At 48.8% G+C, this 14,199-nt stretch overlaps 1 protein-coding gene across 1 annotated transcript in view; it reads left to right on the top strand.

The window, feature by feature from the left end:
* The window catches only part of LOC142567663 (26S proteasome non-ATPase regulatory subunit 13-like), a 296,627-nt gene that overhangs the window by 199,659 nt on the left and 82,769 nt on the right, over positions 1-14,199 (top strand). The window contains exons 8-9 of the mRNA XM_075677845.1: positions 4,455-4,534; positions 6,858-6,983. Of these exons, the coding sequence (XP_075533960.1) occupies positions 4,455-4,534; positions 6,858-6,983 (206 nt within the window). The remainder of the gene's footprint in view (positions 1-4,454; positions 4,535-6,857; positions 6,984-14,199) is intronic.

Raw genomic sequence — 14,199 nt, 5'->3', positions numbered from 1 at the left:
GACCATAATGATTTACAAGAATGAGAAGAAAGAACTTGGAGGGGAAAATTTGCACGATAATACCAAGGACAGTGCCTTGCTATTTGAGGCGGGCCAGTTGCCTAAGGACAAAAACATACCAGACCAAATATTTGGAAATAGATGAGGCACGTGTATGCTGCAGCAAAAATCCGGAGACCACTCAGCACATCCAAATGGAATGCGAAGGCATTTACCCAGTGAGACCTGAAAGTAATGTGCACCTTCCAGGAGTGCTTGAATTCACCACCGCACAGCGGAACTAAGAATAGGAGAACTACAATCGGACAAGATCCCTCTTGGAAGTCATGGCACACCGCAGGGATCAGTCTTATCCCCGTTCCTCTTTAATTTAGCGATGATCAGATTACCGGAACAACTTAATCAGATTCCAGGTCTACACCACAGTCTGTATGCCGACGACATTACCCTGTGGGTGGTTAAAGGTAGCGATGGAGATATAGAAACCACGCTGCAACAAGCTGTAGACACGGTTGAAAAGTACGTTACCGACAAAGGCCTCGCCTGCTCCCCGCAAAAATCAGAACTCTTCCTACTCAGAGCCCCTACAAACCGCAAATCCGACACTGCGCCATCCCCAGAAATCACTGTGCGAGCCGGAGGAGGCACGATCCCGGTGGTGACCACCATCCGTGTACTAGGCCTCTTCATGCAAGCTCACGGGCGCAACGGCAACACAATTCATAAACTGGAAGCATGCGTTCAGCAGACGATGCGACTCAGTTCAAGAATTGCCAACCGACACTCTGGCATGAAAGAAGCCAACCTCATAAGGTTGGTACAAGCCTTCGTTCTCAGCCGCATCACCTACATCACCCCGTACCTCTGCCTCAAAGCGGCTGAGAGAGAGAAAATAGAGGGGATTATCCGGAGGGCCTATAAACAGGCTCTTGGGCTACCTATAAGAACGGCCAACGCTAAATTGCTAGCCCTAGGTGTGCACAACACCCTCGATGAACTAGTAGAAGCGCACCTTATATCTCAATACGAAAGGCTAGCTCAGAGTGCCGCCGGGCGAAACATCCTCCAGAATCTCGGCATCAACTACGAGTCGATGCAAAGCATTAAAGTAGACATTTCTCACGATCAGAGGCGCCATCTCAAAATTAATCCACTCCCTAAAAACATGCACCCCGAATTCCACAAGGAAAGGAGGGCCGAGCGGTCCAAAGCCCTACATCAGAAATTCCACTCCTTCAAAGACGTAGTCTATGTCGACGCAGCAGAATACATAGAACGCAACTGCATGTCCCTTGCAGTGGTGGACTCCTCAGGTCAAATACGCGCTGGTGGTTCAATTCGCACCAGAAGCTCCGAAACAGCGGAAGAGGCGGCTATCGCTCTGGCAATAGCCTCCACACATTGTCATTACATTATTAGCGATTCCAGAGCAGCAGTACGCAATTTTGCGAAAGGTCGGGTCTCGGCTCCCGTAAAACACATAATAGACACAAACCAACACCCACGACCAATCCAGATCATTTGGGCACCAGCACACTCCTCCCTACCCGGCAACGATGCCGCCCACACCGCCGCTCGAGGACTCGCCGACCGAGCACCCGGACGGCTCACGCTAGGGTCAGGGAGGGATCGCATGGTCAGTTACCAGGAAATAACTCAGCACTACAGGTTAGCCAGGGCAGAGTACCCGCCAGCACACAAATCGCTTAACAAGCGACAAGAAGTAGCTTGGAGACGACTTCAGACGAACACCTACCCCAACCCCGTAGCCTATCACTACTACTACCCGGACCAATACCCTAATACATGTAAGCATTGTAAGCAAAAAGCGGATCTATTCCATATTATGTGGTCGTGCCCAGCCGAAAATCACGCAAATCACGAAATAAGTAGTACTGAGCAGTGGGAGGCCGTGTTGCTCAGCTCCGACCCTGACCTGCAGGCCAAGGTCATCGAGAGAGCTGAAGAAGCCGCCCGGGCCCAGGGGCTCGTGGCTGCCTAACAACAAGGTCATCCGTCAATACCTTGTTTTCAAATAAAGTCTTTACTCACTCACTCACTCAAAGTGGACGAAAGCATCGACTGGTCGGCAGTCAAGATAAGCAAGAGACGTTTAGAGCAGTGGTGGGAAAAGAAAAGCAGGGATTGGTATGACTGGGTCCGTTACAGGCATAGGCAGCAATACAAGATAGGTATAGAAGTTTTGAGGAAGAGAAAGATTTAGGAGACATACACTAAAATGCCTGAGTTAACTCAAGCAGGCTAGGTGACTATTTGTCACTACCCCGTTTCAGAGGGGTTGCCAATAAACCATCATCATCATCATAGCCATTTGACGATAGCATCCTCATCATCATACTGTTTCATCAGATCCTGCAGCAAAGATCTAGCACTGCTCAACAGTATTGGCTCTTGTTTAGCTGCATCACTCTTTCCGTCTTGCAGTAATTGGGAAGCACTTGATGGGCCTACAAGTGATTGCAGTAGTGGCAGTGCAGTCTTCACCAAGATTCACGGTAACTGGAATCTCCAAACAATAAGGAGGACAACAAGGTTTAGGAGGTTGGCCACGAGGCGAGATATCAAGTGACAAGAGTGGGGGACGCGACGAGCACAACTGAATAAGAGCGTTCATAGTTGGCCAGTAGTGACTGCGTTATTCTTCATAGCAGTAGGAGCACAGTTCGAAGTTGGGGACGTCAGAATAAAGAAGCAGGGGACACATTTGAAAGTTATATTTTTAATTATGCATGTTCCGATACACAAAACAAGGCAGAAGCACTTTGCTTCATGATCCACTCAGTGGGACTCCTTATGGCTGTGATTTTACACACATGACATTTAGCATTTGGATGCAGCTTAACATGCCAGGTGTACCACTCGCCTCTCTTGTAGAGAATAAGTTGTTGTTAAAGAGACAATAACCAAAAAAATATTAAGTTGACTTAGTCTTGATTCCTTCAAAACACAATTTTCCTTAACTTTGTGGTATCAAGACTACTGGGAGAGAAAACGAAAGCTAGACTCACATTTTGCAAATTTCACATTGAAATCACAATTTGTCAGTAGAGTCATTGTGGCGCCACGTATATCGATGCATTTTGGCGTATTTCAGCCTTTGTGCGAGCTCTTGGAACGTGCTCAATTTTTGGCTCCTTTAGAATTCAATAGAGTTCATCTCTACTGATAAATGATTAACTAGTCCCATTCAGATGGCATTACAGTTCATTAGGCTTCTCTTTTGCAACTAAAGGTTTACACAGAGAGAGCTGCTTACAATTCATGCGGCAAACTTATGCATTTGTTGTCGGGCATTGTTTTGTACATTACAATGCCACATAAACCGATAGACATGTGCTAGGCGATTATTACTTACTTACTTACTTATTTATTTATTTATTTATTTATTTATTTATACTGTAAGCCTTGACAGGCTCTTACAGGAGTGGGAACAAAAATAACAAAAAGTACAGATTCCTAACAAGACAAAGAAAGAAAGAAAAAAGAGTGATCCAAAAATAAGAAATGGAAAGAAAAGAAAATCCTAAACAGTACAAACTAACATTGATTGCACGTTCATTTGCATTTTTTTTTTCAGGACAACAATTAAGCACAATTAGTGCACACAGGCATGCTCTGCAAGAACGCTTTTCCTTGTCTTAGAAGCTCTTGTTGATGTACATGATTATTTTTATTTTCAGCATTTTGGTGTCTGTCCTAGATCTGCCAGGCGTTCCCTTAGTTGCGAAAATGTCCTGTCAACATCACAGCTACTGTTTGCAGTGCAGAGCTGTGTTTTTCCACAATAACCCTCTCATGTCGATATTGGCGTGGTAGCGCTGACTGGTTTTGTAATGCCTGCTTATTTTTTTACCCTTTATGGAAGAGTGGAACTTCCTGGAGATGTCAGGCTTAACCCAGTTTTTTATGACACTTGCTCGGGGTGCGAAAGTAAACGATCATCGAGTTTTACCCGAAAACAGACGCCCCACTTACGCATGGTGCCTGTGGCAGTGCTGCAGACAAATGGTCGAGCAAAAGCTCAGCGTCCAAAGTATTGGTTGGCGACTGCCTACAATGTGTGTGCAGGGCCCAGTTTGTTCTTTCTTTATTTTTGTTCAATATATCGGAGTGTTTTCTTGCAGCAAGCAATGTGGAAAACTGACAAAACAGGCAGCAATTACTGGGGATGTAACTTGACGTTTATTCTGCAGTGATTTAACAAATAAGGAATATGTTGGGTTTTACCAAGCTGATCCCATGCGGCAAATCTGCTGCTTCCACCCCTTCCACTTCCACCCCTGTTTGTTGGCAGGTTAACAGATTCTTGGTGATTTGAGGCTTCTCTTGATATTGTTTGGATTATATCGCTTGATGATGAATGTGGTTGTTACTACAAGCTCTAGAAGCGATTTAGATAATGAAATATTGTTTTTTGTCCCGGCGACCTTCAGTGGTGGAGCAGCGTCAGCGTGCTTTTGCCCTGTGCCTGGCCGCCCTGCTGGGGGAGGGTGTCTACAACTTTGGTGAACTGGTGAGCACTGTTGCCATGACAACAACCCATCTCTCTCTCTCTCCTGCACCAGATGTCACCGTCATTCACTGCTATTTCACTCTGGCTCAATATCTAGGTACAGTGCATCAAAAAGCTTGGCGGTATGCTCTGCATAGTTCACAACAGAATGTAGTTGTGGACTTTGGAGCTGGTTATATTATTTGATATACATAGCTTGAGTACTGTCAGGTGTTGCGTTGATGTTGTAATAAGGGGGGTTACTGCACTATGAACACACGGACAACAGAAGTATAAGTGGACAGGACGTGCCTTATTACAAAATGGACTTCCACCAACTAGCCCAACTTACCGCTCTACTGTCACATTGATGCTTGTATATTTGCTATATAACTGCTTCCAATAGGCATCTTTTCTTTTACAGAGAAGTGACATGGTGCCTGCCATCAGTACAGCAGACTTCCTTCGACTCCCATTAATTCGATCCACACTGAAGGTTGTCCTGGCTTGCATTTCTATAGGTGCAAACTTTAGTTTTCCTAAAATTGGCCTTCACCAGATAATTTGAACTTGACCAGCCAGCACAGACATGCTTATGGTTACTGCTATAGCAAACTCTTTAGGGGTAATGTCTGTCTGGCTGAGTTTAGTGGATAATGAATGCGTCGAACACACCTAACCTTCTGCTTGAAATGCGGCCGGCCGTAAGAAAACTTGAAACCTAGAACCATAACTCGCTTTGCCCGATTCTACTGTTTGCCTTTATATTTATTTTGAGTGAATTAGGCCTAACATTGCCTGTGCAGTGCAATCAAATACGAAACCACAACTGCCTTTGCAACGTTTTATGGTTTACTGCTTAACTCAAATGTATTGCGGTGAAGCTGACTTCACTTATGCAACGAAGCTGACTTCTGGAAACCGTTAGCCATAGTGCAGCACATATTAAATCCTTGCCCATTTTTCTTGCTAAGAAATTGAGTGTGTGTTAGATCTCTACTTTGTTTAGGAGCTTTGTTACTTCTACGATGTTTTCTACTTTGGACACATAGATAGTGGCACCCACTTTCTATGTGTTTAGTTCAGGGGTGTGTTGACTTGCGCAGATACTGGCTAATGAATCACCAGTTTGGCGTTTTTTCTGCATCTTGTTTAGTTCGACCCACCAGATAAATTCTATATATTTTGCTGGTCCTGCCAGTGTCAAATTAATAAAGGTTGACTGTATAGTCATTCACTATTATTGCCAACCATGTTGTAGTGGAATGTTTGCCAGATTAGTAGTAATATTACTCATGAAGCAGTGTATGGTTAATTAATACCTCACTGCTTGGTTTAGAGAAAATTAAGTTCACAAACTGTTTTGCTGTGATGCGGAGTACTGGGTTGGTGTTGTGCTGCAGTTGTCCTGATGCATTTGCTCCCAGAATTGGTGGGGCCCAACAGCGTTTGTAGATTCTGTTGTCTGCTACCCATTCGTGTCAGGGGTGTCTTGATCAAGCAGCAACCAAACAAAGTTCCACATGCAGAACCAAAAAATAAATAAACCCTTTCTCTGCAAACTTCAATCTAAATGAAACCAAACAAGAAAAGGAAACTGCACAAAAAGAACTCATATTCCATGTACAAACGTCCGCTGGGAGTATTGTGCTGTGAACTGCCAACCGGCATTTTATGACGTGTCCCTCTCAGATGAGTGGAGTCAGCGCTACTGTTTTCCTCTGTTGTTTTGTCACTTCTGCTGCAATTGCATACCTTGCAGATGTGCATTGGATCCATTTGCTGAAAGGAGTCTTGTTGCATCCGGTTCAAAGGGAACCTCGAACACTTTTCAGGCCACCGTCTTTCTGTTGCAGGTTGCATAAACTGGAGGTGCTTCTAGCGTAGGTCAAATAACTGATATCAGAATAACCATATTTTAATCATGCAAACAAATCACTGCGCCACTGCCAACTGCATCGTTTCCCAGTGGTGCTCACCAGAAGCATCGTCGTTGCCACTCACTGCTACGTGACTGGTTAAAATATAAGTTGAAGACAACCACTGCATTGCAGAAAGAATGTGATAAATTGAGATTTCGATTTATTTTTGTTTGCCGTACTTTTTGTAATAACGCAAACAGACACTAGGTACATCTGTGAAACACAGTAGGGGTACTGGTCACTCGTTTGCCTCTTTTGCCTTGTGCTAAAGAACACAAGGAAAGGACAGGCTTAGAAGTTTGCGGTAAATGTGTGAACTGCTCTCCTGTTTTAATTAAGGAGTGAATCTGGTGAACAGTCTATGCTGAAAAATTGTTGTCGTTCTGCTTCATGATAATGTGCTCTTGTGTTGATGACTACAGCTGGCGCACCCAATCCTGGAGTGCCTGCAGGGCACTGACCGCCACTGGGTGGTGCAGTTGCTGTCGGCCTTCAACAGTGGATCCCTGGCACAGTATGAGGCCCTGCGGCCTGCCTGGTCACTGCAGGTACGTCAGTTGGTAGCGTGTGCAGGCAGATGCTGCTGCCTCTTCTAGAAGCAGGATCTCTTCTCTAGTACAGCATTATTTAATGCGTTAACCCTTTCGCTATCATGGGGAAAAAAGTTAAAAAAAAGAAAATTGTACCAAATTTATCTGAAATTTTTTTTGCTCAGTTTGTAGAGCTTTCTTTTTTCTGAAGAAAACGGCAAGATTATTTCAATTCAAAGGAGTTCCTTTATTTTACAACTTGCGTAAAAAGATAGGTTGCAGAAGGCTTTACTGAATGGCCATGGTGTCCTGCGAAAAAGCATTTTGCAGAGCTCGATACACTACGAAAAAAAATATGAAAAAAAAAATGACCTAAATGTTGCAAACATATGCACATTAATAGTGGCTGCTCTTACGCAGCTCCTAAGGCAGTTAGGCTGTCTTCTTATGGTAGACTCATGGGAAGCTGCAAGGTCCTCCAGGCCATCCACAGAATAGTCATCAGATGAGACACATCACTTTCCGTTTCCAGGCAAAAGAACTACAGAGCTATGGTCCAATGAGGAGTCGTTGAAGTACCTTTTCTTTTACATGCGCTTTCATTGCCTCGCTTTGAGGAGGCATCCTTGCTTTAGGTGTCAGAGGCGGCAATGTAATGAAAGGCGGGACACAAATGGCACAACATGGATATGTGTGGTCATCTAGTGTTGGGAATCTCAACTAGGTGCAATAGGACGAGTATACCGTATTTACTTGCATAATGATCGCACTCGCGTAATGATTGCACCCCGAACTTGTCGCAGCGATATGTCATGTGCCAAGTCTAGCTTATGATGATAGCGCTTACCATCTGTCGAATGCTGTAAAATGCTATGCAAACGACTCTTGAAGACATATCAAGGTCTGCACGCACCAAACATTCTTAAGCAGATGCCCCATTTCATTTCTTTCATCACTTTCCGCACTTCCATAAAAAAAAAAAGAAGCTACAACCAAACTTGCCTTGGCTTTATTACTTGTAGGCTTATTAATGGTTTTGGCCAACAACAACAAAAAAAAGGTGCCTTTCGATTCTTCTCGTCTGCACTCGTGGGCGCACAACAAATCGCGAGCAGCAACTATAGTGGCCACATTTACACTGATACGTTAGAAATGTACCCCATTCATACACCGACACTTGTAACACAGCTAAGATATTCGCCCACCCTTAGAAAAAACGTGCTGTATTAGGATAGTAGCGAAGACCAATGCCGCAGTGTCCGCAGCATGCCCGCCATGTGTTTCTATGTCAATGGCAGCAACGCACGCCCATCTCTGTTTCTGTCCCCTCAAAGTGGACATGGCTACGTTATTGTCACAAGCTTGCCGACATTAACAATATTATTCATTACTGATACGGAAGAAACTGTTTCAATGCGCGCAATGTACTCACGAGAAGAACAAAAATCGCGTTCGGTGTGTTCATGGATGGAAACAACTTTATTCTGAATCCGGCAAATTTGATGACCCGGGCTCAGGTCTCCCATGAGGGGACTTCGAGGCCTTGCCTCGTCGCCGCCTCTCGGGCTTGCTGGACAGCCCACTCTTGTGTCTTGAGGTTGGAGCTGCGCAGAGCGGCGGCCCACTTCGACGCAAGAGCCTCCGGAGCTACTGCCATTGTAGCTGATGTAACCCGACACTCCCACAACATGTGTGACAGCGTCGCTCTAGTGTCCTGACATAATTTGCAAAGAGCATTCGGGTATTGCGCGGGGAAAATGTGCTGCAATCGCACCGGACTGGGGAATGTTTGTGTTTGCAATTGTCGCCAGATGACTGCCTGGCGACGTTTCAGCATGGGGTGAGGTGGGGGCAGCAACCGCCTGCCTAGCTGGTAGTGCTTGGTGATGTCATTATACCTGACCAGGCGTTCTCGCGTGCTTTGAGCCAGCAGTTCCGAACTCCAAGAGGCGGACCCCGATTCTGCGCGGCGGGTCAGTTCTCGCGCAGAGCGGTGTGCTACCTCGTTCAAGTTAATGAGGCCCTCATCGGTGGGGGTGGCGACGTGCGCTGGAAACCATATGATGGCGGTGTTATCGAAGTGCTGTCGACCAGCTTTCCTTAGAATCTGGAGAGCTTCGGAGGAAATGCGCCCCCGCGCGTAGTTGCGAACTGCGGATTGTGAGTCGCTAAACACTACCTCGCAGAGGGGGTCGGTAAGCGCAAGCGCAATCGCTACCTCTTCTGCTGTTTCGGGGTATTCCGTTGCGACACTGCACGCGTGCGTAAGCCTGGAACTAACGTCTACGACTACCGCCGTGAACCGGCGTTCTCGCGTGTATTCTGCGGCGTCTACAAAGCGCGTAGTCCTCTTTCCACCTAAGGAGCGCAGCAGTGCCTTGGCACGGGCCTGGCGTCGGCCCCGATTAAATTCGGGGTGCATGTTTCGAGGTATAGGGGCGACAATCAGTGTGTCGCTGAGGTCAGGTGGAATGACCTGTTTCTGACCGTGTTGGACGTGGTAGTTGAAGCCGAGTTTCCGCAGGATGTACCGACCCGTGGCTGTCAGAGACATGCGTTCGAGTTGAGAGGTTCTTTGCGCATCCACGATTTCCTCAAGCGTGTTGTATACCCCCAGCTGTAGCAGACGAGCAGTGCTTGTGGACTCCGGTAGGCCAAGGGCGATCTTGTAAGTCTTGCGTATAAGGGTGTTGATTTTCTCCCTTTCAGTGACATTCCAGTTGTGGAAGGCAGCCACATAAGTGATGTGACTGATTGCGAAAGAGTGTATGAGGCGCATGACACTGTCCTCCTTCATGCCCGTGTGCTTGTTTGTAATGCGTTTGATCAGGCGGGTAGCCGCTGTAACCTTGCCTTCGATTTTGCGAATAGCTTCTATGTTTGACCCGTTGGCTGTTATATGCATGCCTAGGATGCGTATCTTCGGGACTCGGGGAATGCAGGAGCCGTCTTGCGTATAGAGGATTATGTCGTCACATTGGCGCCATTCGGCTGTAGGCTTGGGCCGGCGGCGCGAGCGGTAGACGAGCAGCTCCGATTTCAGTGGAGATAGTCGGAGACCTGTGTCTTGTAGGTAGGTTTCGACTGCAGAGACCGCTGCTTGTAAGGTGCATTCTATCTGACCGTCACTGCCCTTGTTGACCCACAGGGTGATGTCATCTGCGTACAAGGCGTGATGGAGGCCATCGATCTCGTCGAGGTAGGCCGGGAGACCCAGCATCACGAGGTTGAAAAGGAGCGGGGATATGACCGATCCTTGAGGAGTGCCGGTGCTTCCTAGTGTATGTTCGTCGGATGTCATGCTGCCAACCGCGAGGGTGACTGTGCGGCGCGACAGGAAGTCTCTGACGTAGTTGTAGCTTCGCGCACCCAAGTTGAGCTTGTTTATGCGGCTCAGGATTGCTGCATGTGCTACATTGTCAAATGCCTTTTCCAAGTCCAGGCCGAGGATGGCCCGGTTGCCGCTAGTTGGGTCATTGATAATCTCGTGGTAGAGCTGGAGCATGACGTCTTGAGTGGAGAGGTGTGACCGGAAGCCCACCATAGTGGGTGGGTAGGCTCCAGTGTCCTCGAGGTGGTGGTTGATGCGGGAGAGGAACGCGTGCTCCATCACCTTGCCAACGCAGGATGTGAGGGAAATGGGCCGCAAGTGATCGAGGCTGGACGGCTTGCCTGGCTTCGGTATCAGGACTGCTTTAGAGCGTTTCCACGCCTCTGGAATGCAACCTGCTCGCCAGCATTTGTTGATGTATGCCGTAAGAGCGGTTATCGAGGCATCATCGAGGTTTCTTAGAGTCTTGTTCGTAACCTTGTCGGGACCAGGTGCTGATTTGCCATTAAGGTCGTGGAGAGCTGCGCGGATCTCTGACTCGTGAAATTCTTCATCGAGTGTCACATTTGTCTCTCCAGTGTAATCCCCGTGTTGAACATCGGGCCGTCGAGGGAAGTACCTGGCTAGCAGGCGTGTCACGAGCTGGTGATCACTCGTGGTAGCCTGTTCCTTGTGCAAAAGACGTTGCAGGTTTGCTTGCTGAGCAGACTTGCTCTGCGTTTCCCCCAAGAGGTGACGAAGGAGACGCCACGTGCTGCCATTGTGGAGCTGCCCATTGACTGCGTTGCAGATGTCATACCACTGTTGGCGGCTTAAGGTCCGGCAATGGTCTTCCAGCTGGCGATTGATATGTGCGATCTTCTTACGAAGCTTTCGGTTGTGCCTTTGCTGCTTCCATCTTGCGTTTAGTGACGTCTTGGCTTCCCAGAGGTGGGCTAGTCGGCTGTCAATCTTGTCAACCTGGAATTCGGGTGCGAGCGTCTGCGTCGCCTTGTTCATGTCGTCGTTGAGCGTCTCCATCCATGCCTCAATGTCAGCGATGTTCTCCTCACCTCTCTGTTCAGCTCGCTGCTTTCGGAATTTGTCCCAGTCCGTCCATTTGAATAGCTTAGGAAAAGGGGGTGTACCCGCCTGAGGAATTCGTGTTTCTATGATCATGTGGTCACTACCGAGATCTTCAAAGGTATTGCGCCACATTGCTTGAGGGATGTTACGGACCGCCGTTAGGTCTGGTGTCGTGTCCCGTGCCGTAGAGGTGCCCGTGCGGGTTGGCGCCGTGGGATCGGTAATAAGAGTTAATTCGGCATCATGTAGGTCCTGCCACAGGCGTCGACCTTTGGCGGTAGTGTAGCCATAGCCCCAGGCCTCGTTCGGGGCGTTAAAATCTCCCCCCACCAGAAACGGGTTTGCGCCCGCCAAGGCAAGCGCCCCTCGGAACAGAGAGAGGAAACGAGCCCGTGAGTGAGCCGGATTACTATATACGTTGAGGAGAAATAAACTGTGGTTGCGTGTTCTATTGGGAAGGAGCTCTACAAGCATGTTTTCCGCATGTGTGCCGCTTACGCTGTGTTCTTGCACCACTATTCCTTTCCGAATTAAAATTGCAAGTCCGCGATCAACGGGAATCGGCGAGGCATTCGCAGTGTAACCTGGAAGTTTTGGTACGGTACCTACTGTTTCTTGTATCATTATGATGTCGGGTTTGGGTTGCGCGTGTCGGACGTACTGTTGCAGCAGTGGTTGCTTCTTAGTGAAGCCCCGACAGTTCCACTGCCACACCACGAGCTCGTTAGTGGGGCTGGCCATCGTGGTGCTGTACTTGTGCGTTACCTGAAATAGGACTAGGGTGAATGACTGTAGGGCCCATGGTGGGCATCATTTCCATGCCTGGGCGAAGGCCTATGTGAGTCTCGATTTTGTCTATATGGATTTCAACCCTGTCTGTTCGAGCAGTGAGGTTATTGACCGCAACGCCGATGTTGCGGATCCCGGTTTGAATTTCTGAAAGCAGCTTCCTCATTTCTTCTTGTTCTTTCCGCCAGTCATTTATCGTGACATGTGCTTTGCGCCAATCACTTACTGCTGATTCGAGGTTCTCGAGCTGTTGAGACTCTGAACTGGCCGCCGCGCGTTTCTTTGTGGGCGGCGCCGCATTGTCGTTACCGTTCGTGACGGGAGTCGGGACTAAAGCAGGTTTAGGTATAGATGTCTGCGCCATCGACTGTTTAATCTCTCGAATTTCTTGGGTTAATTGTAGCACGACCGTACGTAATTGTGCGTTTTCGCGCTGCATTTCTTCCAATGCCACATCCCTGGGGTCCCTCTTATTATTGGGTTCGGAGGCAGTAGCTCCCTGAGCCTTGCGTCTCAGCGAGCCCTTAACCGCATCTGCCCAGCTCACCTTGTCAGGTAAGTCCGAATCTTGCTGGCCGGCTTGCTTCGGACGCCGAGAGCTCGAACGGCTACGGCTCGGCCCGGGGGTTTTGCTGCGCGCCCGGCTCCGAGACCTGCTCTGCCGGCGGGATGGAGGCCCCGCAACCGAGCGAGACCGGGCCCGGCCTCGAGAGCGGGAGCGGGAGGCAGGTGGGAAATGTTCGTCGTAGTTCTGTTGCTGTAGCTCGAGGGCGGCCTCCGCCGCTGCCCTCTGGCGGTCTCCGCGTCGTTTCTTAACAAGATAGGGGGTCTTGAATCGAGCCTTGCAGGCCTTGTTCGCAGTGGGATGCGCTCCCCCACAAAGGTGACACCTTGGCGTGCATGTGTGATTGGGGTCTGGGTTCGAGGCTCCGTAGCCTCTACACACACGGTCTTGGGGGTTCGGGCAGACGTCCATGCGATGTTCGACGCGTCCGCACTGGTGGCACACGTCAATCTGCTTTCTGTGCAAGGTACACCTGAGCATAGCACCCCCGTAGTACACCCACGTTGGTACTCGGCCACCATCGAAGGCGATGATGACCGACGTGGTCTTGCTGAGTCTTTTGGCCGCTAAGGCATTCGGGTTCCTCTTGTTGACTATATGGAGGTGAATGTCCTTCGCGTCTTCTTCGAGAGGAATGCCTCGGACGACCCCCTTGACTGTATAGTCGGGCGCAGTTTCATATGCCCGTATCTCGAACTGGTGTCCGTCGACCTCAAAGCTGTCGAGTCGGCGGTACCGTTCTGCATTAGGAGAGTGAGGGGTACTCACAACGATGATATTTTGCTGAATATTTGGGCAGACAATGTCCTCCGTGGCGTCTTGTGGAGATACGTTTGCTGCCCTATATAAGGCCGAAGCGAGGCGGACGACCCCGACTTTTGCAACGTTCAAGCCGCCCCGTGGCCTGATAACTACTTTGTGGTGATCACGTGGAAGAGTGGGCATCTTCCCTGCCTTCAGAACTTGCTGCTTGTGAGCGCGCGGGCCTCGCTGCGCCGTGTTCGTGCCTCCAACGCCGGTTTGGGAGGCTGATGCAGTGTTAGGGTTAGCGCGCTTGCCCCAGGGAGAAAGTCGTGCACGCGGGCCAATGGTGCACCATCCTGTTCCCTCGGAAATCTCGGTGGGTGAGATATCAGTTCCTGCAACTTGTATTTCCATGGCGGCTTGAAGAAATGTGACGCGCAGCCGTAACTGCGGCTCACGTATCGGCCGGAGCACTAAGCTTAGCAGTAAGCTTAGCTCGGCGGTGCAGCGGCTCGGCAGAAATGGTCCAATAAAGCGGTGAAAATGCAGTTCCCACCTTGAAGACGAATATCGGTAGAGTCAGGATAACTTGCGGGAGATGATGGTGCAAAATTACAGAGATATTTTGCATAAACACTGCGAAATGATTTACGAAAGACAGAGCCGGCGTGAAGTGCATCCGCTCACTTCGGCTTCCTCGGTGTGTTCAGCTTGCTCCGCTGGCCGCCATATTTGTTTTG

Source organism: Dermacentor variabilis, unplaced genomic scaffold, assembly GCF_050947875.1.
Source record: "Dermacentor variabilis isolate Ectoservices unplaced genomic scaffold, ASM5094787v1 scaffold_14, whole genome shotgun sequence".
Lineage (NCBI taxonomy): Eukaryota > Metazoa > Arthropoda > Arachnida > Ixodida > Ixodidae > Dermacentor > Dermacentor variabilis.
This window is presented reverse-complemented; position numbering and strand designations above follow the sequence as displayed.